Source organism: Seriola lalandi, unplaced genomic scaffold (assembly GCF_002814215.2).
Source record: "Seriola lalandi dorsalis isolate HSWRI2012SDOR001 ecotype SW California unplaced genomic scaffold, Sedor1 jcf7180002054502, whole genome shotgun sequence".
In the NCBI taxonomy this organism is placed as follows: domain Eukaryota; kingdom Metazoa; phylum Chordata; class Actinopteri; order Carangiformes; family Carangidae; genus Seriola; species Seriola lalandi.
Window position 1 is genome coordinate 1,459,816 of NW_019525055.1, and position 25,165 is coordinate 1,484,980.

Consider the following 25,165-nt stretch of genomic DNA (forward strand, 5'->3'; position numbering starts at 1 on the left):
AGATTCACTGTAACATAAAGGTGTAACATTGACTGAAGATAAAAGATGTGCCTGGAGAGGTAACAAGGTCATTAGATTAGTTCATTAAATTTATTTATGCCCTTAACAAAACCTCCTTCATTGCTGCAACGTTTCCTCTTACACAAGTCTTTTAATTTCCTTTAAAATATAAATTTTTTATACATGTAAGACAGTAGAATTTCCTTTCAAGTGTCTTTTCATAATATTTTTCCCTCTGAATAGATATTTGCGGGGGCAGAGTGAGTCTGAGCAAAGAGAGGATTGTTCTCTCCATATATGACAAGATCTAAATCAGCATGGGGGTGTTAATTTATTTCTGTCCTTCCAGAACAGGGACAGGGATGACATTTAGGTGATGATCCCTCATGTCTGATCCTTCTCACGCCTCATTCCCCTCGCAGGAATAACATTGAACATGGATTTAGCCAAGACCTTGACTTGACTGCCTGCTTGTAGAGAAGAGTGCACTGAGTCTTTGCTTTGTGGGTTTGTGAGTCTTGGTGTTGTAGCAGAAGGGTTGGCAATGTTGAGACATTTGTGTGTGTGTGTGTGTGTGTGTGTGTAATAATAATAATAATAATAGTAGCTTGAGAGCAGAGATCTCTCCGTTTTCACACCTAAACAAGAAAGTAGGTTGTTGTCATTACCTTCCAAAATGACCCATATGAGTTTATAATCTTTATCTAATCTATCCCTGAGGTTGAGGTCTGGTATAGTAACCACAGCTAAAATCCCTTTGTGAAGGTTACACCCACAGCAGCGTGCATTAAATCTCTTCTGGCAGTCTTTATGTTGGTTTTCTTTTAATTTGTCACACATCTGAATGTTTCAAGCTTGAATGCCATTTTAAACACACAGGGCAGTACGTGTAATGAAAACAAGTTATGTTTTTTTTCTTCTTCGCTGTTGCCTTGCTCACTGTCCTGGTGTCAACCACTTTAGAAAGAACACGCAGTCTTTTGTTTAGGACTTAATCATGGGTCACCCTGAGCTTTCCTTTAAAATGAGATATTTTGCACACCAGGAAACACTGTGTGTGTGTGTGTGTGTGTGTGTTTGTGTGTTTACGCATGCTTGTGCGTGCGTGCTTGTGCATGCGTGCTTGTGCGTGCGTGCTTATGCATAAGTGTAAAAATATGTGCATCTTTAATGTATGTATGTACTTTAACATGGAGTACCTCAGCAGGAGACATTGTCTTTCTGTTGTGGCCTAGCTGAACCCTTGCTGACTTTGCTACAGTGACAGTTTTGCTAACAACTGTAAATATGCTTTGGCAGTGCTCCCCACTGCTACGGGTTTCGGAGCAAAAGGAGATGCTGAGACTAAACTTTTAGAGTCTTTTTTCAGGTTGGTCGTCTCCCCCCTTATTTTGCATTTGTTAGCTTTGATAGTTGTTGAGTTATTGGAGGAGATTGGGCAATGAGGCAAATCCATTCCCATGTATTTTCAGTGGGGGGTCTCCTGCTCTGCAGTGATTGGGCAGAGACGTCGGCTAATGTTTTATTCATGTGAAAGTTTTTTTCATATTTCATTGTCTCATCAACATGTTTCTGAGTTGCATGTATGCCTTGTTCCCTCCCGCCCTCCTATCAACATCTCATGTTGTCAATCAGCTCAGGTGATAAAGGAAAGGAGGGACACAAGACAAAAGATAAGGAAAACCTCGTCTTCTCACTCAGTCTCGTGCTTATTTGCATTCCTGCTCTCCATTAGTATCACGTCCCTCACAGCATGTGACAGACTTGTTTTGCATAATTATTGATTTCAAGTGTGAAGAATAAATGCCGATTGCTGCCTGTGATTAATTTGTTGTCTCTCTTTTCCTCTGCGCGTCCTCATCAGGCAGAACCTTGCAGAGAATCGAGAGCTAGACAACAAGTCTGGTTTGAAACGAGCTCTAATCCTATAGCAAAGAAGGACAAGAAGCTTGAGAGGTTCTAAATGAGGATATTTACCTTTTGTTTTCATGTGGATTCAAGGATTACTTGTAATTAATTGGACCCCCTGCACCGAAAAGCTGTCAGACAAATTATGCAAACAAAAACTAACATTTTAAATGAGTAAACACTCAAAGACACACACACACACACGCACAAATACACACATTATCTATCCCTCTTGCCCTCTTTTCCTCTCTTCCCTCTATAAAACACATAAACACATTAAATCCAATTTACAGCCTCAAGCCAAAGGATTTGGTTTATATAATTGAGGTTAATCAAATGTCTTTTCTTCCATATCTGTGTGTTTGCTCTTGCAGTCAATGCATGCACCATGTCAGAGTACAACAAGCTGAAGAACATGCTGCTGGATATGCAACCTAAAGTGCTGAAGACTGGAGAGCAGAGCCAGCAGAGAGACATGGAGGAGAAGAGAGCACTGGTGGACACCATGTTCAAATACCTGGATGTGAACAAGGACAGCCGGCTGGTCAGTGATGAGCTGGAAAAGGTGGGTATCGAATAATAAGATAAATGCATGGATGGGCAGATAAAATTACAACTTTGTAGCTACAAGCATTAGTTAGTTTGGGTGGCCACACCAAATGGTTTGTTTACTGCACTTTGTATGAAGTTAATTGATTCGTGAAATTATTTTGAGGATTATTGAGTGTGTTGATTAAAATACCATTTATATTTGGAGCAGTTTTTCCTGAATTATTACCTTAAATTTTAATATATAAGTGTGGCATCAACAAATACACAGATTTCCATCCAAGACATTTTGTCTTTTGTTGTATTTAATGAGATCTTTTACGCTTTAAATGTGAGCCCATCCCAGCTCACATTGGACAACAAGATTTTTCCTCCTTTTGTGCTTTTCTCCTCTAGAGTTATTACAGAATGTTGAAGACCATGTGGTCAAACTATGAAGTGCAGTGAGTGAATTGTGGCTGGAATGTATTTAACAATGAAAAACGTTTACTGAGGTTATCTTCCCATTAGAATCTGATGGGAAATAGTCGGGGGAGTGTAGAGAGGATTGGCATTGATATTTGCAGGATGAGGAAATGAAATTATTGTGGGTGTCATCTGGTAGCAGAGATGAGTGTTAATTAGACTTCTGCTAGAATGTAGTGAGCCATGTTAGAGTCACTGCGACAGGAAGAATTGTCATATGTAATATTTTAATTGTGCTGTAGCTTTTTCTTAATATGTGGAAATTGAAAGGGTGGATGGCAAAGAAAAAATTGCAACTAAATATAGTCTCAAAAATGCCACATTAATTAATCTTTTGTCATCTCACTTTGGTTGTAAGTGACAACACACTTTGTCCCCTTTTAAAGTTAAAAATATTGAGTGATTCTTGGCCTAGTTCTAGCAGCAGAAATAAATATTAAAAACCTTTTCTGGCAGAACTGCATTAAAGATCCAAGAAAAGATTTTGATCAATCACAGCTGGCAATTACGAATGCTGACATGCTGCCAGGAAGTCTTTAGATAAGACATTCTTATTCTGTAGGAATTCATAAATTCAGCGAGATAATGCTTTTAAGAATCAAAGGAATTCACAGATGAATTTCAGTCATCCTTCCAGACGGTCTCAGTCTGAGATGTGTGTAGTGTCACAGATGGGCTCAGAGGGTAAAGTCCTGTACTTCGGGTTTGAAATATATTATTCAAATACCCAAGGACAGATCACTCTTGAGTCAGTGAACACATGGGTGCAGTCTGCTGTAGGCAGTAACAAGAGAAAAAAATTTTGTCACATCCCTTAATCTGCCATGTCACATGTGCAGCTCCATATAGAATCAATTGGAGGAGATGAGCAAGCACAGGGGCTATATTTGTAGGCTCGGAAATCATAGCTGCCGGAATTAAACATGGGACTTACCTCGTAATATTCTTAACACAGTTTAACAACTTTTTCTGGTATAACCCCCTTCAGAAGCTGAAAAAAGTTCACGCCACCCCACCCTACCCCACCTCAAACTTTTTATCAATCATTAACAATAATAGGGGAAGCAGCTAATAAATAAACAAAGTATCCATGTTGAATTTTAGTCAAATAAAAGTCAGCACAATTGCATCAGCAAACTCTTGTTTATTTTCCCTAAATAAATCATATTCATTCAACTTAGTTTCTCTCCATATTTTTCCTCTGGTCATCCTCAGCCCCCCAGTTTGAAAACCACTATCCTATTTTGGCCTAAAAACAATTTAACAATTTATTTAAACAAACATTTTTTTAATAAATTAAATCTTAATCTTGATAAATCTTAATAAATACTTAAAATCTGATTTTGTATTGTGACATTATTAGCAATAGTGGTCTCATTGTGGCTCAAATTTTTATTTATCATAGAGAACCAGCAGTGTGAGCGGTTTAATTTGATCTATCTGTGCATTTTGATAGACCTGCCTTACTCACATTTGGTGAGTAAAATCTAATATAGACCTGCTGTCGGCCTGGAAGGCTCACATTGACTCAGCTGCTGACTCAGAGTTGTTTTCCTCCTGAGATTTCAGCTCTGTTCATGGAGTAGAAAAATAAAATATATTTACATTGTTCAAAGGCAAGTGTCTTTAGCCTGAATTCTGAGTCAATGAATGGACAAATAAACCTGAAACTACACAGATTATATCTAGCTGACAACAAAACACATGCTGTTTACCTGGAACTAATATGAAGCTTCAACAGTCTGAGTTTGTCAAGTTAAGTGGGTATCTTCCATCATTCACATAATTCCCTGTAGGTCCAGCCAGTGTTTGAAAACACCTGTGTGGGTGTGCAGGGACTTTAAAACAAGGCCAAATGTGATTGTGTATACTATTTTGTATACTGTATTTCAAATTTCATGTAGTTAAGACCTTCTTCACAATGAAAAAGCCATTTAAATGCTGTGAAACCCCAGCTGTATCTAACATAGACATCTAAAAACACTTTGACTCTTTAAATAAATGAAGCTTGGTTTGAACCTAGATGATTGGTCTTGTGAACCACAAATCCCTAAATGAGTGTTCACTAGCACAGTATCTCTGAAATCTTGTGAAGGCCACAAACATTATTTTGTTTCCCTAGAGTATCTGTACATTTTCTACATATACTGTATGTAGACACATTAATTTACTTTACAGTGGATACTTTTGTTGTTATTTTTAATTTGGCCAGGTATATTTTCCTTAATTGAAAATTACCACAAGAATAAAATGATATGGATAAAATAATAAGGTGAGACGTCGTGCTTAAATGCTTTTCAATCACATAAACACAGAATCTGGCTTTCTAGCATGAGAAGCCTTTTGACAAAGATTTGCATTGAGAGTTTGCCACTTTTATGCTTTTGTAGAAGATGGTTTCTTTTACACAATATAGTGCAAGTGGAATTTTTGAACAGAAGCTGGGTTTTCTGTTTATCTCCATAAAACTGCTTAACATCACCTATTCAAAGATGGCTCCCCTGAGAAAGATGCACCATTAAAGTGGGAGAGAGGGCTCATAAATGACAAACAGTGGGGGCGAGAGTGGTGCGTCTTCCCAGGGGAACGTCTATGAATTAACTCAGCGGCAGAATACGCAAGTGTAAGCAACAAGAGAGAGGTATTCTTAAAATGGAAAGTAATCAGAGACAGCACTTAAATGACAGATTACATATTTAACTCATTCCTTTTAAACAGGGTGTAATTACTCTCAGAATGAGCCAGTTTCTGTGATTCAGGTGTTTATATACATGAGGCGTTTTCCTTCTAAAGGAAATCTTATTCTCTTTGTCGGTGGAATGAAAAGCTCATGTTAGACATTGCTTATAACGATAATTATATTCACTCAGGCAATTTATTTTTGTTGGACACTCATTGATCACTTCTTGTACCACTTGGAACAGCAAAATGTGAAAGCATTCATGAGAATTACGTTATATCTTTTTGTAACAGAGAGCAGCAGAAGTCTAATTTAGATAATACATAATAACTCAAATATGTAAAATACAGAATGTAGGCAGATGTACAGTTGTAATTACATGGAGGATCTTTTGATTCTCCCTATTGGGTTACTTTAGGGGACAGGCTGAGCGCAGCTGTTTATATTCACAAGAAGTGCTAAGGCTACACTATTAGAAGAATACTGAAATGTTAAATGTGTGTGGTATCTCCAAAATGTCAGATTTACATTAATATTGAATGTGCATAATGTGGGTCTATCTTACAGAAGATAGCTTAGAGTAAAAAAAAGAAGATGAAGGAAAGAGAGAAATGATAAGTAAGGCTATGATAAGGTGTGGAAATTTAGATTTTGTAGCTATGTAGGATAATTGCTTGTATCTATATATTTTTTTTTTTTGTTTGTTTTAAGGAAGACATTTTTTTGTTCTGATATATGATTTAACACATCCTGTGTGTGTGTGTGTGTGTGTGTGTGTGTGTGTGTGTTAGATCTCCATGAAGGAGCACCTCGAGGACAGCCTGTTGGAGTGCACCATGCAGGACCTGCTGCGTTACGACGACTACAACAACGACGGACACCTCAGCCTGCATGAGTTCTATACAGCTTTCCGTAAGTCTCTTTTTCTGTCCATTAGTGTCAGTCTCCCCTTTCATTTTTGTCGATTTTTCCTCAAACTATTTGTGCCAAAGACCAAGTTAACCTATCTACATTTTCTGTTAATAAAACATTGAACTTGTTTGTTTTAGTTGACAAACAGTGAAATAAATACGTCACCCATGCTTTTAAAACCTAAAAACACAGCTCACTGTCACCACTATTTAGAAACTGGAGTCCTCCCAGGACTCAGCCCTCAGCCTCTCCACATCAGGATAAAAGTGTTTCAGCCACAGATAAATTGATAATTACACACTAGCCCATGTGCCCAGACCCAGCTATGATTATAGCATCTGGAACAGCCATAATAGCCTTTGGGGTTTCGGCTGAGCAGCAGCTGAGAGCACAAGCAGATTTCACCTTATTAAGACCAATAATCAGAATTCCACCGATAATGTTACTGTAGCATCACCATCAAAACTCCTGGATGCCATGGCAACCTTCTGCAACTCTTGTTTTCAAACTTCTTTTCCTCTTCCATCTTGTGCTTGAACTGCAGTCAAATAACCTATATCTGAACCCAAAACGATGATAAAATCTGATGAAGCTGATGAATCCAGCAGTCAACTGTGGCAGGTGGCCATTTCTAAGGCTGTACCTTCAGCCTGTGCGGGTCCATTAAGCCTCAGCACTTATTTAGCCTGCTAATGACTGGTTTTAGTGGGAACGATCCTGCCATTACTTGGTTACACTCCCTTCACCTTCCAGATGGGCAGTGAGCAGATCTCTTGGTACCTATTTACCTACAGGCCTGCCTGCAGGTTTTAGGATGCGTTTGTCAATGCATTTTATGTTTGACAAGTAGTTGAAGGAGTGGGTTGGGAGCAATAAAACAAGCTATTGATCAGATGATGCTCAAGGTTAACTGTTGGGCTGCAGAACGGGCAACATCAAGGGGGAGTAATTAATTTTGAGTGGCGCATCTGGTGTTCTGGATAATGTTGATGGTGTTGAATTGTGCAAGTTTGCATGTAAGTGTGTGTGTGTATAAGTGCAGGTGAGTCTGTGTATTGTGTGTGTTTTTTTGGATGCAATCAGTGATGTCCCCAATGAGCGGTCTGGGAAGGAGAGCAGCCAGGAATCACAGGTGTGTTTAGCAGGGTGGAAACTTACAATATGGTCATAAGCTTGGAAAATAGAATAGGAATAATACACCTAAATGATGTGAGAAAGTTTTTTTGCCACGGGTGATACTTTAGCGTCAAGCTGGTTGTCTGATCTCAGCTGAAATACAGCTTTAGTCATGTTTGGAAACCCTATAACTCAAAGCGCAGCAGTAGGAAGTGTACTCAGCAATTCTCCTTAAGTTTTCATGGTTCTCCTCTGTTGATATTTTTTGTGTTCTGCAGCTTTGATGTAAGAATAAAAATCCTTTGGCCATTTCCCAAGAAGATAACTCCAGATTCATTGTAGCTCCCACAGTCACTGAACTTGTGCTGTTAAGAAAGGCTGATTGTTGTTTTGCCCCCTCTGTTGTCTTTGCTTTATTTAACGTATAAACCTTGACAAGCACACCGCTTTACAAAGCTCCATTCTGTTGCCACCCAGATCTATTTTTTATTTTTACCACAAATTGAATAGAGGGGAATATGCTTGGAGAGTACTCCTTGAAATGATTGCATTCTTATTGATTTTTTTCACCCTTATTCTACCTTTTACAAGCCCAGCAGGTTGTTTTCACACACTTGTTTTTGCTTTTCTTGACTGCCTCCTTTGCACCTCTGTTAAGTAGAGTCTTTTTAAAAACCTATTTCTTCCTCAAAATGTATGGATTCATAATTATAATGATAGAATCATGCTAACTGAATATGACTGATGTCGTCTTAAAGATTACTGGCAATAACTGGGAGATGACAATCACATATATATCTGTGTCACATACATTTACAAGCAGTTTCTGACCCAATCAGTACAACCACAAAATCTTTAATTCCTATATAATCAGCTTTGTAAGTCACAGCATGATAGTTATTGGTATTATCTTATCAGGTATTGTGGCTACTTTGGAGTGTACGGTACAAGAAAAAACATTTGGAACCCCTACATTTATTTATTCCAAAATACTATACATGTTGTTTTTTATAGCATTCATGGTCGTTTATAATTAATGAATTAATCTTAAGTCTTGAAAAAAACTGATAACTCACTTAACTAAATCATGTATTTGTAGTGCTTGTCAGTGATTTCACAGTTGCATTCCCAGTATGTAACTCTACATTTTGTATTCTACTCAAGCTGCAACCTATTATTATTTTAATTATTGTATACATTATAAGTTGTTTAATCTTGTTTTTTTTTTTTTACTTTTTAATTAGTGACAAATGTCTATCACAAGTTCCCAGAGCCAAATGTGATGGCTATAGATTGCTGCTTTTGTCTGACCAACAGTCCAAAACACACAGGGGAGATCTACTGCTGCTGGACAGAGAGAACACTTGGCATTTCTGGATGATGATGTTTAGTTCAGTAAAGCCGGAAAAAGAACGACCTCTAGTTCTATGCTACAGCAGAAGTGAATAACCAACCTTTTCTTTGCCATAGAGCATATTGCAGGACAGAGATAAGGGCATAATGACTTTAAATCAGCTCTGTAGTTTCCTTGTGCTGTACGGTTTCACTGGGTTCTATTTTCCGAAGATGTATTACAGTGTGAACATTATGTAGGAGTGGATGGATTGTACATGTGCCCTTTGTATCCAAATTAGAACCACTGTACACAATAACTGCATAGTAATACATGTGCAGGAATTTGCTTTGCGGACGTCGGTGCTGTTGCCATAGCCAAAATGAATCACATTAACTGGTCGGAAAAAGACAACAGCACATTAGCACAACAGCTGATAGGTGAGCAAGCTTGTTGAGAGATATCTGTAGCCTGCAGATGTAACATACACAGTCACACAAGGTCAGAGCTCCTTTGAGGATGCATGTGTAATATATGAAGCTGCCCAGAGGTGATACATGGACTGCATGTGCATTTTGTATGATGAGTAATCTTTTGTAAATGTATCGTCTGAGATAGTCTCACTGCACTTCGTAACACTGGCTTTCCCACAGTATCTGTAGTTCATCACAGTCGGTACAGTATATGCATTCAATGCATACACCTCCAGTAGACCATGTGTCATTATGGCGACAAGGTAGAGGTCACTGCTTGCATTGGAAAGCAGCACGGAGTTGGGAAAGACAAAGACAGCGGATTTCATAACACATCAGGTTCGGCTCACTACTGTGGCATTATTGGCCATTACTCCTCCAATTTACTGCCTTAAACTAAAGGTCTTAGTGTGATTATGGTCAAAAACTTAAGAAGTTGTCTTTACTTAAATGCAGAAACTTTGGGACTGTTGGAGACCCTCCACATCCTGCAGAGATCAGCATGAAAGCAGCACAACAAAGATAAACAATTATAGTCATGAATTCAAACTAATACCCAGGAGCCCTGCTCCTATGTCAGCACCAGCTTGTTTATTTTACTAAATCTTCATGATTGACTTTGGGTCGGTAAGCCAGCAAATTGGGAGCGCAACAGAGGAGCAAAGGAAAAAAACACCAGAAGAAAGACGACATGTGAGAAGAAAGCAGCAGGGCGGCAGCAGCAGAAAGACAGCAGGAGGATGGTGGGAAGTTTTAAAAGAACAGATGAGAAGAAAAGGGAAGGAGAAGATAATGACTTTTTGTTACTCTTAATCTTTCTGTTATAATTTTTTTGGCCATCATCATGTGCTGACATTGCTGTCTGAAAAGTTTGTGGTTATAATCTTTATAATGTACCTGAAAGTCATCACTTTGATCAGCAAACGAACTCCATTTTCAGCGAATGATCTTTTTTTCTCTAGTATTTTGATATCTGTGAAGGTGTCTGAGTTCATGAAGTTTAAGTTTGCTTATTGGACCTAATAGAGATATAGCTGAGCGTTTAACTATACAGTTATGTTAACAGAACCATTAGCTGTAAAGGTGCTAACTAGAGGTGTTTTTCTTAACAGCTGGTGGGCATGTAGGACTGGGCTAGTTTGTCCTTGTTCCATTGTTCCTCCATCTTTTTCACACGTGCATTTCTTCCCCTCTGCTTGGTCACTTCATTTTTATCATCATTCTTACTCCACTCTGAGTCCATTTGTTTTCCATGACTCCAGTTAATAGTGGAATTATATGGAGATGCAGAGCTGCACTGGCAGGGCCACTCAGCATGTCTGACTAATTAATCATGAGGGTGAAGAAGCAGAGATGGAAGCGAGGAGGTGTATGAGGAGGAGAAGTGAGGATGAAATGGAGGAGGAGGAGAAAGGAGAGTATCATGGAGAGAGGAAGGGATTCTGAGAAGGGTGGGGGAGGGAAGATAAGGAGAGAAGAGCCAGTGGTGAAAGAAGAGCCTCTTATTCACTCTGGAGGGGAAAGCCCAGCTAGAGAAATGAAATTGAAAATGAGAGAATCTGGAAATAGTGGAATGAAAATGAAATGGTTGTAATTGGTCAGTTTATGGCAGAAAATTAGCTGCCGGGGTCAGATAAAGGTCAACGGGTTTTGCGTGTATGGCAAAATTCTAGAAAAACCTACAAGTCTTTGTACAGTTTACTCATTTCCCATTTAATTGATAGATTGTACATTCAATTAAATGTCAAATGAAGACACCAAACTGTAGCCTTGAAATAGCAAAGGAAAAAAAAACCAGAAACTCAACTGTGTTAATTTACAATGATGATAAACTGAGGGTAATCACATCTTTAAATTTGTGGAACTGTGACCAAACTATGAATAAATTATCTTATTCACACATGGCATGTTATTAAAACTTTAATTGACAAAAATACTAGATAATGTTATTATCATAGATACCATATTATTACCAAGGGTAAAATTTGTTTCTAACATGTGTGCATTATGCCTTCCTGTGGATCATAGATGTATCTGTGCAGTGCACACACTCAGGGACACCCACTTGAAACATCTATGTACATCCATACATATACAGTCAGAAATAGATAAGCACATGGGTAAGTGTACGTCTATAACCAACGCGGTATTCAGAGTTGCCATGGCGAGGGGATGAAGCTCGTACTGAAAGACAATTTTTAATTAATTAACTAATAATTTCAGAACCGCACTTACAGAAAAACTGAAATCACACATGAAAGATTTCTTTGTGTAGAACAGAAATCCAGCAGCTGCATTAGATTGAAATATTTTTCCTGCTGGGTTCTGTCTCCATGTTGCACCTTGTAAGTATCCAGAAGCTTGAAGAGAGCCCTGATTCCTCTGCAGCAAGATAATATCTTTGTGTGGCTGCCCGGCAGCTCCCGTCAAGGTTTGATCTTTCATGTTACTCAAGTTTGCCCTTAATCTGCACGAATGATCTCTCTGAGATCAGATATCACTTTTACAAGGGGAGCCTGTTGTTCTCTGACAGCCAAGTGGGCGAGAGACCTCCAGCTAAGCTCTTAACAACAAAGTGACTTTGAAGGGGAGGTCTTGGAGGTTCCTTCTACACACGTACAATAACATTCCCTCCCCCTTCTCCTCTTCCCTGCTTTCCATTGTTTCCTGTCCATGTTGTCTCCAACATATCCTTGTCTTTTTGCCACCCCTCCCCTCATTTTTTTCCTTCACCTGCTTTCAACACTTGTCTTTTGCTTTTATCTTTCCTTTCATTTCCTTTCCTCTCCTCTCCTCTCCTCTCCTCTCCTCTCCTCTTCTTTCCTTTCCCTGCCTCCCCTAGCCAGTGCCTTATGCCTCATTACTGCTCAATGGACCTTTACAGCTAATTGCTGGTGTGTATAAGGGGCTTTCTGGCACTTTCCAAGTGTCGTCTCTATTCCTGGGTAATTACCCAGTGTCTGCAGTAACTGCAGTAACAGGTAAGGGAGTGTTGAGGCTTTGGTCCCACTTCTTCCATGCTGCACTGAGAGAGAGAGATTGATTTTTTTTTTTTTTAACAATTGTTTTCTTTACCCATACTGAGGTAACAATTAAAAATACATTGTTTTCATGGAAGGCAGAGGTAAAGGGATTTTTAATCAAAGTCAAACACAACTTTAGTGTCCTATAGGTATCACTGTGTAATCAGGCATATTGTAGCTCACAGTAACCACTTAGATCTCGTTTGTAATCCAAACAAATCACTACTGCCACTTAAAAAAACACATTAGTTAATGTGAAACACTATTTAGCCAAACACCTGGCCGGCATTGTCTATTGAAAGCAGTAAATATAACTATTTTCATTGCATACATACATTATAAATCAATCTTAATCAATCTTAAGTTACATCAATCATAAATATAAAGTGCTAAAATGTATATTTATCTGTATGTTGACATCCTGGAGTATTATTTTAAACTGCACAAAAGTATTTTTGTTTAACTGCTACAGCTTCATCTCTCACATTAATCATTTATTTTTAGCCACTTCCTCTTAAACATATCTTACCAACATAAAACCACATGGCCAGCAGCAAAGTAAATTTTCACTTCTGCATAATTACCTCACACATACAGGCACTCACATTTGTACACATGCATGTCTGTTACACATTCAGTTGCACACATACTCACCGTACAGCCAGTGGTCATCCAGCAGTCTGTTCTGAATGCAATAGTGAGAGATGCCCAGTGAGTTGTCATAGCAACTGTGGCTGTCTGTTTAATCCCTGAATCATTTATTTAGTGCAACACTTAGTTGATGCCGCTAATACAGGAGAGGAGAGGAGATACAGAATAGTGACAGTAAAGAAGAGCTACAGTAAAGTAAGCAATATGAACACTGCACATGATCAACAATTAAGGATGAGACGTGCAGGGTGTGAGATACAGGGTTATATTACCCCAGAGTGCACACACTGCAGGCAGGTGGACATCTTTAGTGCGTATGAGTGGGGAACATAAGGAGAGGAGAGCAGAGGAAAAGGAAAAATGAAATGTAAATTGAGCACAGCATGTAAATTCAGTGTTAACAATATTTGTAGGGAAACTTAGCTGCATATTTATAGCCTTTATTTTGTATTAATAATAAAAGAAAAAACACCAGGGAATGAGAATTGGCCCAGACTGTAGTTTTCCTTTGTTCATTTCGTTATGGGTTTTTCAAGCATAAACAACTTCTGGCTGTCAGACACAGAGATTATTCTTCTTGTATCCATCAGATATTTTGTTTTTAATATTTTTTTCATGTTTTTGATTATTTTTTTTAAAAACTGAAGGAATTAACACTCCAGAGTTGTTGCTCTTATCATGGCTAGTGTCAACAAATATCTCACTCATGCCCTTGCTGATGTTCTCGGTTACTGGAAAGGTTATATATTAGCATTCGGTGATTTTCAGTCTTCCTCAGAAACACTTTGTCCAGACAAATACAGTACCTTCTGCTGTGCAGACATCAGTCAAACATATGAGGGGACAGTATCTCAAGCCATACTACCAGCCTACCTTTCCTATGAGAAGACATGCACTTGCTTATGCACAAGCTAATATGGATCAGTAAATTAGCCTGAAATATAGAGAGACAGCTGCTGTCTTTCCCAGTAGCCAATTACACAGACGTTGAAAGTGCTTATTACATTGAAAATAAACCCAAAACAATCTTTGTAGGAAATAAAAAGCTTTTCATGGTGTACTTCACTTCTAACGGTGTAACTTTCCTTTTTTCATATTTCTATGGTTGCTTGGCCAGACCTTCATAATGTCACATTATGAAATATTTTGAAATCTTATGAAAGTTGACCAAAATCTTATCTTAACAGTCTTTAGATTTGTTGTCAGCCCCTACAAAACCAAATACAAGGCAAGATGCTACAGTAGAAGGAGCACAATTATATTTCTATAGCTTCTCAACTGGTAAAATTTGCCCTGTTGCTCTTATTGTACTACTGTGTATGGTTTCTCCACCTGACATAAAAACAACTGCTATATTGAATTCAGACGTGTTCTGAGAGAAACTAATTTTAGGAAACATACCGAATCAATAAATTAAATAGATGAAACGTCAGAAAATCCAAAATCGAAATTACAACAGTGAGTAAACCAAGAAGTACTTAACATCACAGATGGATGATGTATACAGCTGTAAGAGTTGCAGGGAGTTTTCTATTATTAAGTTCAGTTGAGTTTACCATTGTACTGCTTGCAATATATATGCAATAAGGTAACATTCAAATAATTAGCCACAAGCAGATTACAACCACAGATTCTGTCTTAATGTATCCCATAATTCTCATTTAAATCATTATGTAGCCACCAACAGGATATTTGAATATTTCAAGTATATATTGATAAACTTCCCACAACTCTTTTTTAGTTGTTAAGGCTTAGTACAAATCAAGCACCTAAATTTGGGATAGTCTCAGCGGTATGTCTTTGTTGAGGAAGAACAAAGAGAAGAGTTAGACTAATGTTTGCTTTTGGTACATTGAACGTGGTGCACTGAGGTACAAATTGCACTTGTAATTCATTTGTCTCTAGCTCTCACACTATCTGAATAATCCAGGCCTTCTAAGTGCAGATCATGTTGTTATGGGAGGGAAAAACACTCTTGTAAAAATCTCACAGTACATCTTCAACATCATGTAAGGATCATTAAGACATGACTTCTTATTGGTGACAGACTCACTGTTCCACCAGACGTCTAATATCTCTCATAATTACACATGCTGAATAATCCCATCCAACGCAGCCCCCCACCCTTGCTTCTCCATTTCCCTCATCTATCTATCCTTCTCTCATTTCCACCACTTTAATTTCATCTTTACGTCTCTAATTAGCCATAGAGATGTAAATCCATGCTTTGCAGGGACTCAAGGGGCTTTGCTTTGACCTATTACCCTTTCTAACATTTCTTTTCTGGTCCCCCCATCTCTTTGCAGCTATTCTTATTTTTTTTCTCCTTTCTCTTTCCTTTGCAACCAATGGGTCCCAAGGGCGGCAAGTGTGTTCCAACGCACCATAATTCACAGGCAGCTGCCCCCAGGCTGTTAGTGGAGCAGCATGTGGTCTGCTTTTATCTCTCTCCTCTAACTCCCGCTCTGGCGAGGAAATAATTCATTATCATGCCTCCATTGATTTGCTCTTTCTCTTGCCTCTTTGGTGAAACAATCCCCACTTTCTCTCTCTCTTTTTCTTATTTTAACACCCTTCTGCAATTTCAAACAAGTGTGTGTCTATATGGATGTGTGTGTGTTTGCCTCTCTGGTTGTGTGTGCTTGCATGGGAGTGGTGCTCTTCCCCCTTTTTCTCCTCTCATCTCCTCAACAAAATCCCCTCCAGCATCCACCTTCATCAGCTTTGAAAATGTTCTCTCAGAACAAAGGAGATAAACACAGCAGAAAAAGGGCGAGAAAAAGTGACTTTTTGCAGAGAAAAAGGAAAGTATATGGTAGCAGATTTATAGAACACAAGACAACCCAACAAGGTTAGAGTACAACCACATAATCTGTCATGGCTGGATAACCTCAGCTTTTGGGTACTGTGCTGTTGCAACGTTTCTGTGTGAAAGAGTAAGAAATATTTCCCGTGGATGCACTCAGAGGGAATGTTGTTTTCTTCAGGTAAACATCTGTTCTTTGTAAATCATCAGTGAGTTGGTCCAGATGGCTTGGTTATAGTGATAAGCTTCTTTTTTTTTTAATGAAAGAGTTGATTTCTCCTCTGTTTGTAGCTGGACGGAGGCCAGTATTGACGTCACCAAGCTGAACTCGACAAACACTCACATCTTATAAAGGGATGAAAGACAGTGGAACGAGGTAAAGGAGAGAGAGAATGAAGTGACTAGCTGTGGTGGCTCCCAGCTGAAGTGCTTATTTCACAAGCAGCCGAATCTCACACAACCGAAACCCAAACAAACACCTAAGGGGCTATTCATTTTAGTTCCTCCATATTCAAAAGGATGAAACTGTGTTGTGATTAGAGTAAGGACCACAAATGCAGGAGAGCCACAAAAAGATGCTAATGTTAACCTGGCTATGCTGCCTGTTTACACATGTTTACCAGGTAGGAAGGAGAGAATAGGATTTGGGAGGAAGCCAGAAGTGTCAAGAAAGGAGAAGGACAGAGAGAGATAGAGAGGATTTACAGGAGCAGGTGATGCATAATTATATGTTTCCACATGTTTGCCAAGGTCTAGAGGAGCACAGAGTCGGGGTGAGAGAGCAGCAGGGTAAGGAGTAATCAGGGACTACGGGGAGGAAAGAAAACAAGAGTAGGTAATACACAATTACATGTTTCCAAGAGTCTGGGGCTGCAGTAACGACTGGGGGGAGATGTGGAGGGTATGAGAGATTAGAGTTGACAAAGTGGGAGGAGGAGAGAGGAGGGAGTGAGGATGAATAGAGGAGTGGGGAAGGCATAACCACAAAGCTGAAGCTAGCAGCGAAGAGGACAGATGAAGGGCAGATGGAATGGACACCTTTTTAAGAACTTTACACACATCTGGGAAATAGTAACTCAGTGAAGAAAGTGAGTGAGTCATACTCCTGCTTGTCTCCCTGAATAAGAAGTGTCAAGTTGCACTTCAGTGATGCTTAGAGACAGTAAGAGTTTGGCAGCATTAGGCTGTTTTCAGTTGTGAATTTGTGTAATTTGTTAAATTTGCCACTCTCGAAAAGCACACAGGCCTGCTTAGTCAGGTTTGTCTAAGTGTCCAGATGCAATAAAGGAAGTCATTAATGTATATTTGCATGTGTGGACCACTGCAGGTATCCAAACACATCATTAGTAGTGAAAGAAATCCACAAAAAACAGCTATGCTTTGCTCTGTGTCTTCTCTGTTGGTGCTATAAAGTCAGGCAAAACTTAGAGGGAGGATTTCAAGGAGGTCTAACACTCAAATTACTGGGACAGTCCCTTAGATGCCAATAATTGGAATCATTAGTCGAGATGCCCCCAAATCGATTTGTATTTTATCAGTCCAATCACTGCATCTTTTTTTTTTTTTGTTTGTTTGTTGCATCATTGTTCACCTTGTAGGGGTAAATAACTGAACTATGACCAGGACATGTACTTGCACCGGACTGCGCTGTAACTGGGCACAAGCTTTGAATAGTATATTCCTCAATTGTAGGTAAGGTGTATTGAAACATCAATGGAGTTGAGTTGAAGGTGATTTGTTGGAAAACCAGTCTAAATGAAACTTGAAAGACTAGTTTATTGTTGTTTTAAAGTTTTCATAGTGAACTGGAACCCTTCTGATATCTGAAAAAGAATTACATGACTCCTGTATAAGCCCTCACACCAGCAGCCAATATCATTTAGTGGCTTTCAAGGAATTTTCAAAGCTAGAATTTTTTTGTTCAGTAGACTTTGAAAGTGCAGCTTTGACAGCTTCACAAAGCTGAAATAGTCGAGCATTTTCAAGCAAGTGTGTACAAGAGAGAGAAGGGGAAGAGCAGGTAATCCCATATCTCCAAAGTCTTTATTCTCAGGAGTGTGGTCTGATTCTTTGGCTCAGCTCAGTGTTGCATGCTCCCAGCAGAGTGCTAGTACACAGCATCTCCTGTGGCAACAAGCTCCTATTCAACCCAGTCTTCTCAAACAACATGCGCTGAGCTGGCTTGAGGGTTAAAGCTCACAGGCTTCTTTGTTCCAAGATGAAGTTTTTTTGTATTTGGTTCACAAGGCTAAATCCCTGTTACAAGCTACACGCATGTGGAACACCTTGATGTGTTGTTGTACTACACAGTGGAAATGCAGAAAGAAACTCAGAAGCTTTTGAGTTTGACAGATTGATGTCAGGAACACAGCTACAACAATGAGGATTGCAGTGGCATGTAGACAGCTCCTGCACTGGTTAGAAAGTTTGAAGCAGCTAAATTCCCCCATCACTCGCAACATGACAAGAATATTTGTTTTACACACAAGAAAATAATTAATCTAATGCCCTTCTTTAAAGATGTGTGTGTAGGAGAATGAGCTCTAATGATGAGATAATTCTCGCTGGTTTTTACTTCTGTGGCTACAGGCATTTCAGGTTCACAACCTGTTTTGTGATTGGCTGTTGCAGCCTGTAACTATGGTATAAAGATGCTTCTTATTGTCTCGTTTGTTGTTGAAATATAGTTGCGTCTTTTCTGTTTAAGCTTATTCAGACAGCTTATTGGTCCATCACATTTTTTATACATTCGAACAGAAAGAAATGAGGTCAAAAACCACAGAGGAGCGCAGCTGTGAAAAAGAGTCTTTACGCAAATTCAAAGGTGCCATGTCCTCTCTGACATTGCATCTTTTACATCTCATAATGGACGCTGATTCCGGTATTGACATAACAAAAAGCTCTGAATCAGCCATGGCAGAGCCTCTGTGTTGTCATTCAGCATGCAGTTGCTGGACAAAAATTACGCCTTTGGCCAGGTTGCTCACACCTGCACTGTGAGTGTTAATGTCCGTGTGTGGCAAACATTAGCATACTATCTTCTGAAAACACATGGGTCACTAGTTACTTGAGGTCAGATTCTTATGGAAAAGCCTCAGTTGGGGATTAAACCCATGTCCTTTTCACTTTGAATAGACAGTTCTACCCTCCAGCCTCTGTGCTGCCCACATAGAGTTTAATCATTAAGCATGCAGGAATTTAGCCTGAAACTTTCATAATTATTTTCAAAACTCCTGTCATGCTTGGAGGATCCATAATAATTTAGTAGTGTGGTTTATGCATGGCGTAGACAAACTTTATTCTCCTGTAATTCATTGCACAGTAAAGAGAGAAAGAGAGAGAGGGTTGGGGGAAGAGAGAGTACTCCAGGGGAAAATATGGAGCAATTAATCAACTTCATCAACTCATCAGCAGCTTTTTAAAAGCCCCGTTAGTGGTTATAATGGTACCATGTTACAATGCCTGTTTAGTTCGCTTTTCTGCTAATTAATCATCCCACATTTTACCAGGGTGTAAAAGAAAGAAGCAACGATAATTTGTACCAGTCAACTGATGCTTCTCAGTTTCACCAAGAAAATCAATATTTATTGCTCAAATCAGCATCAGAATGTTTAAGTAAACTCATCTTTATCAGATAAAAAAGTCTATCTCAAAAAATTCCTCTCCTTGGTTCAGTCCACTGATATGAAGAGGCTTCAGTCTATGAATGAGTTCTCTTTCCAGTTGGTGTTTTTTTGAACATGATGGTCACAATTATGGCTGAAGTTTTTAATAGCCAAAAAAAAAAATCTGACTTATTACATCCTCACTTGAGTAAAATGATCAGCCAGTTTTGTGAGTGGTCCCTATGCCACAAGGACTACAGATTGCAATTATTATTATCCTAAATTTTAATGAGGGTTTCTGTTATGAAAGCATTAGTGTTATTAACTCACAGATATAGACTTTATCAACAGATGTAAATTTAAGGTGGGCGTCCATTTAGAAGCAAGAACATAGTGTTTTACATCATACATACTGACGCATGTATTCAGAGGTTTTGACAAGTAATTTGTAATAGTTTAATCAAAAAAATGCATTTTTCCAGTTGTTTTATGTACTTACTGTAAAATTAGCTGAGCATGGATTCCTGGAATTCCACAAATTGTCTTGATGGTAAATTAGATAAATCAACACTATTTATCCAGAAGTGCTCAATCATAATTCTACAAAGTCCCTTGTCAATAGAGTAAAGAACCCCGAAACCTGAGCCAAGTTTGATTTTGTTTCTGCTATTAATATTTATATCAGGGACACACTCTGGGGAGCATTTTCTCAAAGGAAAATTAGCTCTCCTCTATAGATTTTATTTCAGAGCTCTACATTCTGATGGTTTTATAGATCAACTTGTTTGTTGTGTTATACTTGTCTGATTGTATTGTTAGTTTAACATTGCTAGGAAAGTGTTTTAGTATATTTCTTTTTGTTTCCTATCTGACTTATTTTCATTGTAACTTCATTATATAGAAAATGCTTGTTATCAGTATCATTTATAGTTATGTCGGGACTGCGGTGGAAATTAGCTGTTGAGCTGACCTCAGCACATTTACATTGATGTTAACGTCAATGTTGATTATTGTGCACTGTCCCATGCATATAAATAAACAAAAGCTGTAAGGTTGGACTTATATTAACTTTTACTCATTTCCACTGTTTGGTACACTTCTGATAACTGCTACTACTCAGTTTGGGTTTTGCAATTACAACTTTCTAAGAAAGAGGCTGTGTGTCAAACTTGGAGTATAAAAATGGACAGAAGTGGGTTTTTACCTGGCATGGTGGGGTCTAACAAAAGATACTATTGAGTTGCTATTGGAAAATCCAGTATTGCAACTCATAATAGCCTAACTCACTCAAACGATAGCTACCACAATATTAAGAGTATGATAGTACAACTAATTTCTTATCGTCACTCGCAGCATATATCATCATGTCGCCCAGCCCTCCTAAATTGCATCCTAACTCTGGATGATGAGTGACACAGGTGCTTACTGAGCTGGTCAGAGGCATATACTCAGGCGTTTAGGAAGCTAAATTATTCAACCAAAATCTAGTGAGGTACCAGAATCAGGCAACATGCTGTTCAGGAAGGTGCAGCTGTTCAGTTGCTTGAAGCAAAATATGCTGGTGTGAACATCTAGAACTGTATAAATATGATATATATAGCACTGTTGTTCTCAGCAAACCCTCCTTGGATCAATAATTTTACATGAATAAATGAATGTCAAACTTTATATCATCTGATCACCTGCCTCTGTTTCTGCATATTCAACATAGATTCAACCTCTTCAGTGAAAATAACAGACATTATGGTATTTACATTTAACTCCAAAAAAAATATTAAACAATTAAACACAAAACAAATTAGTTTTCCTGTGAACTCAACTCTTTTGTTCCACTGGACTGGTAAAGTACTGGTTCAGTTCTGTATTTAAGTGCTGCATTCCCCATGGTATCTGATTGAACAGATTTGATTACAAAGTTATCTTGACCAGCCTTGTAATGGACCACACATCACTTCCACTTCACTTGTACAGCAACCCGAAACATTTTCTTTACATATCAAGTCTATTTTCTTTGAGTTACACACAGAACTACATCAATTTTGGATTGCGAAGTGAAGGGTGCCAAAACTCTTTTAGTAGTAGTAGTATTGTTATTGTTTTCTGTGATGTGTTAGAACTGATGCTGAGGTCTAAGAATGTACTAGAGTGTACACTGGACTAGTACAGATTTATCACCAAGGGAGGATAGATGAACAGCATTTTTACTACCATGGCCTCTACTTTAAGAATCTTAAATGGATTGTTTAAACACATGTGAGCATGGGCAACCTAGTTTTAATAGTAGAAAAGCTGTTTAGTAACCTTAAAATATCTAAGTATGTACACACAGGACTGTTATGCTGAAATGGTTTCACTTTGTCAAACTGTAAAACAGCACTTTTTAGTTCTGACAGATGACTACGGTGTACTCTCAGTGCAAAACCAGAGCAAATAACTTGAGTTTAAATGAAAGAGAAACAATGCTCTTCACTTACTGTTTCATTTGTGTCTGTGGATATAGAGACTCTTCTTTTCTTTATTCTTCCCCTCTCTCTCTCTCTCTGAAGAAAAAAAACATAACCTCTCTAAATTGTACTATAACTAATCAAATTCAAAATACAGTACCCAGTGTTGTGCTCTCACCACTTTACCAGTCTGAATTCAAGGGTCCATTGACCCCTTTAACATTGGAGTGGTTTCTCTGGAAAACAGCCCTCATGGGAGCTACATGAAAGACAGTTATTGGTGTTTCTATTCCTCTGTCCTGCAGCTCTAATCAGACTGATGTTGGTTAATTTATGCATGAACATCAGAAAACTTGCATAGATTTTATTCCTCCCTGTGCATAACTCAAGATGCAGACGTGCACATTTAAACACATACATTCGAGACACACACATTCAGCTCCCAGTATATCATTGTGTATTCTGTCTCTATCAAGGCGGACCCTCAGGTCAGGTCAAGCTGTGACTCCTGCAGTGTAGAGTTGTGCTGCAGGCCACTAATCTCTCTTACCCTCCTCCTCCACAAGGCTGAAGGGGTTTTAAAATGAGAAAGCCCACTTAGCCAACCCTGTCAGAAAATGCCTTTGCAGTTTACAGTAGGAGGCCTAGCTAGTAGAGAGAGGGGAGGGGCGGTCTTTTCCTCTATCCATAAAGATGAAAGATTATCCAGATTGTCAGAGATCTTATGCTTCTATCAAATGAGAGTATCGTTTTAATGAATTGGGTTTCATCCGGCCAAATGAAGTATGGGAGATTAGCTCCAGACTGTCAGCTTGTTTCCATTCAGCCTCTCAGAGCAGGATGACTTTTTTTGGCCTTTGAGATTTAAAATGTCCTCAGTTTTTATCAAATCAAAGGGTGTGAAGATATGATTTTTTCCAAGCTGTCTTGAACTTGATTTCTCTAAATGAACTCTTCATCTTTTACCATTTCTTTCAGACTGCATATATTTTTTTAAATGGATTGTGAAACAGACGGTGAAGTTATACAAGACGCATCACGTAATGCTTGCGAGTCAAATATTTACTTTTGCATGGTTCATAATGTTTGATATCTTTTAGGAATCAAACTGGATACATAAAACCTGCATATACAATAATGATATTTATTAGTTTGGCGCAGGTAAAAGCTTTCACACCAAAGTTCCCAAATATTCACAAGCTAATACAGTTTAAAATAAAAGTCAAAACAAACTGACTTTATTTTATTGTTATTGTCACATATTTTCTGAGTTACATCATATGAAATTCCAATTTCAAGGAATTTGGAAAGGTTAAGGGTTTTTTTTTCTAGGGAAAGATTGAAAAAAGCACAGACATGGTCCTGTGGCTCTATTAATAAAAGAAAAAATGTCATGAAAGACATGACGGCCTAAACGCTCGCTTTCATCTCAGTCAATATAATGTGACAATGCCAGTGGGTCACAGCATGTTTGAATTTAGGGAGTCATAACATTAGAAACATTGGGAAAGCTCTGGAAAAATGACTTGCAGTGTGACATGTGATAAAGCCAATATTGATGTAACTTTCCTTTCAACTGTATTAGCACAAGGTGATTTACAGGCTTGGCATTAAAGGGACAAGGGGCAGCAAAGGTTTGTGATTCTGTCTCAAATGACAGACACGATTGTAAAGCAACACACTAACTGAATGTATATTACTAAAATAAAAGTTGGTATCTGGAGTTTGGAGATCTTCCACTTAGGTAAACATATCTGTGAATCCTCCAGACAGGCAATTAATCTGCTCATTTTACCGGCCTTAGGGACTGAATGAAACGGTAAAGAAAGCTCTCCCCTTTCATTACCAAACTGATTCCGGTTCATTATTGAGCCTCGTCCTCTGTAAATCCACTGTCGCCTTACAATGCGTTCAGGTGCTTAGCAGCAACACCCACCTCCGAAACGGGCTCTGTTGTTAGCAGCCTGTTCCTGCAAAATTGGTCATTAAATAATGCAGGGGGAGACATTGTTCCCTTTAAATGGCATGGAGAGTGTGCACTTCTAGGAGGACTATGGTAGATACCTTGAGTAATACATATTGTTGAAAGCAGCAGGCTTATTTTTAGTGCGTAACTCAAGAAGTGGCTCTCAAATAAGACAATAAACTGGAGAAATATCTTATAATAATCCTGTGAAGGCATTATAATAATATTTTTTTCTGGCTTTTTAAAACGTGGTTTTTCAAAAGACAGGTTTGTAATTTAGCTGTCCATCTTATCACACTGTGTGTTCTGTTCTGGGAAATGCTGGAAGTCATTTTTCAGCCAAAAAAAAAAGAAGTAGCAATTTTGACAAATTATCATGCACTCACCATAAACTAACCTCCTATTATTTTATTTAAATTTAGTAGAAATGCAGCAATAATGGTTCTCATCAACTTCTAACCAACACAAAACACACAAGTAGGTGTCCAGCTGCTGTGAAGTATTCTCAATCTTCTTCAATCTCTCTAAACGCTCATGCAGCCGAGGAGGGAGAGCAAGCAGAACCAGATCTCCTGCCAATCTGCTGCTCCTGGTTTATTAATACAGCTTGGAACAGATTGTTTTAAGATACTCCTTCCTGCACACATATTCCTACTCTACCCTTCCTCCACTGGCTTGCTCTCTGTCTTCTCTTTGTGATCCTAACAAGACTTGTTCGCTGTCTAGTTAAGGGGCCCTACTGGCGAAGAAGCACCATCTTGGCTTTCCTAGCAAGTTGAGAGACAGCCAGGCAAGAAGGCACTTAAAGTAGAACAACAGGGAAGAGAGAGAGACAGCTTAAAAACAGGAGAGAAAAGAAAAGAGTGAGATGGAAAGGAACACTGACAGATAGTCAGAGTCACAGAGATATTGAGAGTGTGAGAGGCCCTGTGAAGGACAAAGACAGAGAGAAATAGCCAAGGATGCAAACAAAGCATCTGAAAGAAAATGAGGTGGTGGGTGGAAGAGAGAAGGAGGTAGGGTGAGATAGAGAAGAATGGGAAGTTAGAGAAGCAATGATGAGCGGCAGCAGAGGATTCCTCTGTACCTGTGGAGGAGATTAAGGGTCTGCATCCAGTGTGATTAATGAGCTGGCCGCTGATTGCTCATCCCCATATCCCTCCCATGAATAATCACCACGCCAGCATGAGTTTGAGTTACTGTGTGTGTGTGTGTGTGTGTGTGTGTGTGTGTG

The 25,165-nt window shown here is 38.7% G+C and overlaps 1 protein-coding gene across 1 annotated transcript in view; it reads left to right on the forward strand.

Moving 5' to 3' along the window:
• The window catches only part of fstl4 (follistatin-like 4), a gene marked incomplete at its 3' end in the record, with an annotated part of 182,279 nt that overhangs the window by 139,049 nt on the left and 18,065 nt on the right, over nt 1-25,165 (forward strand). The window contains exons 5-6 of the mRNA XM_023413083.2: nt 2,283-2,473; nt 6,394-6,514. Of these exons, the coding sequence (XP_023268851.1) occupies nt 2,283-2,473; nt 6,394-6,514 (312 nt within the window). The remainder of the gene's footprint in view (nt 1-2,282; nt 2,474-6,393; nt 6,515-25,165) is intronic.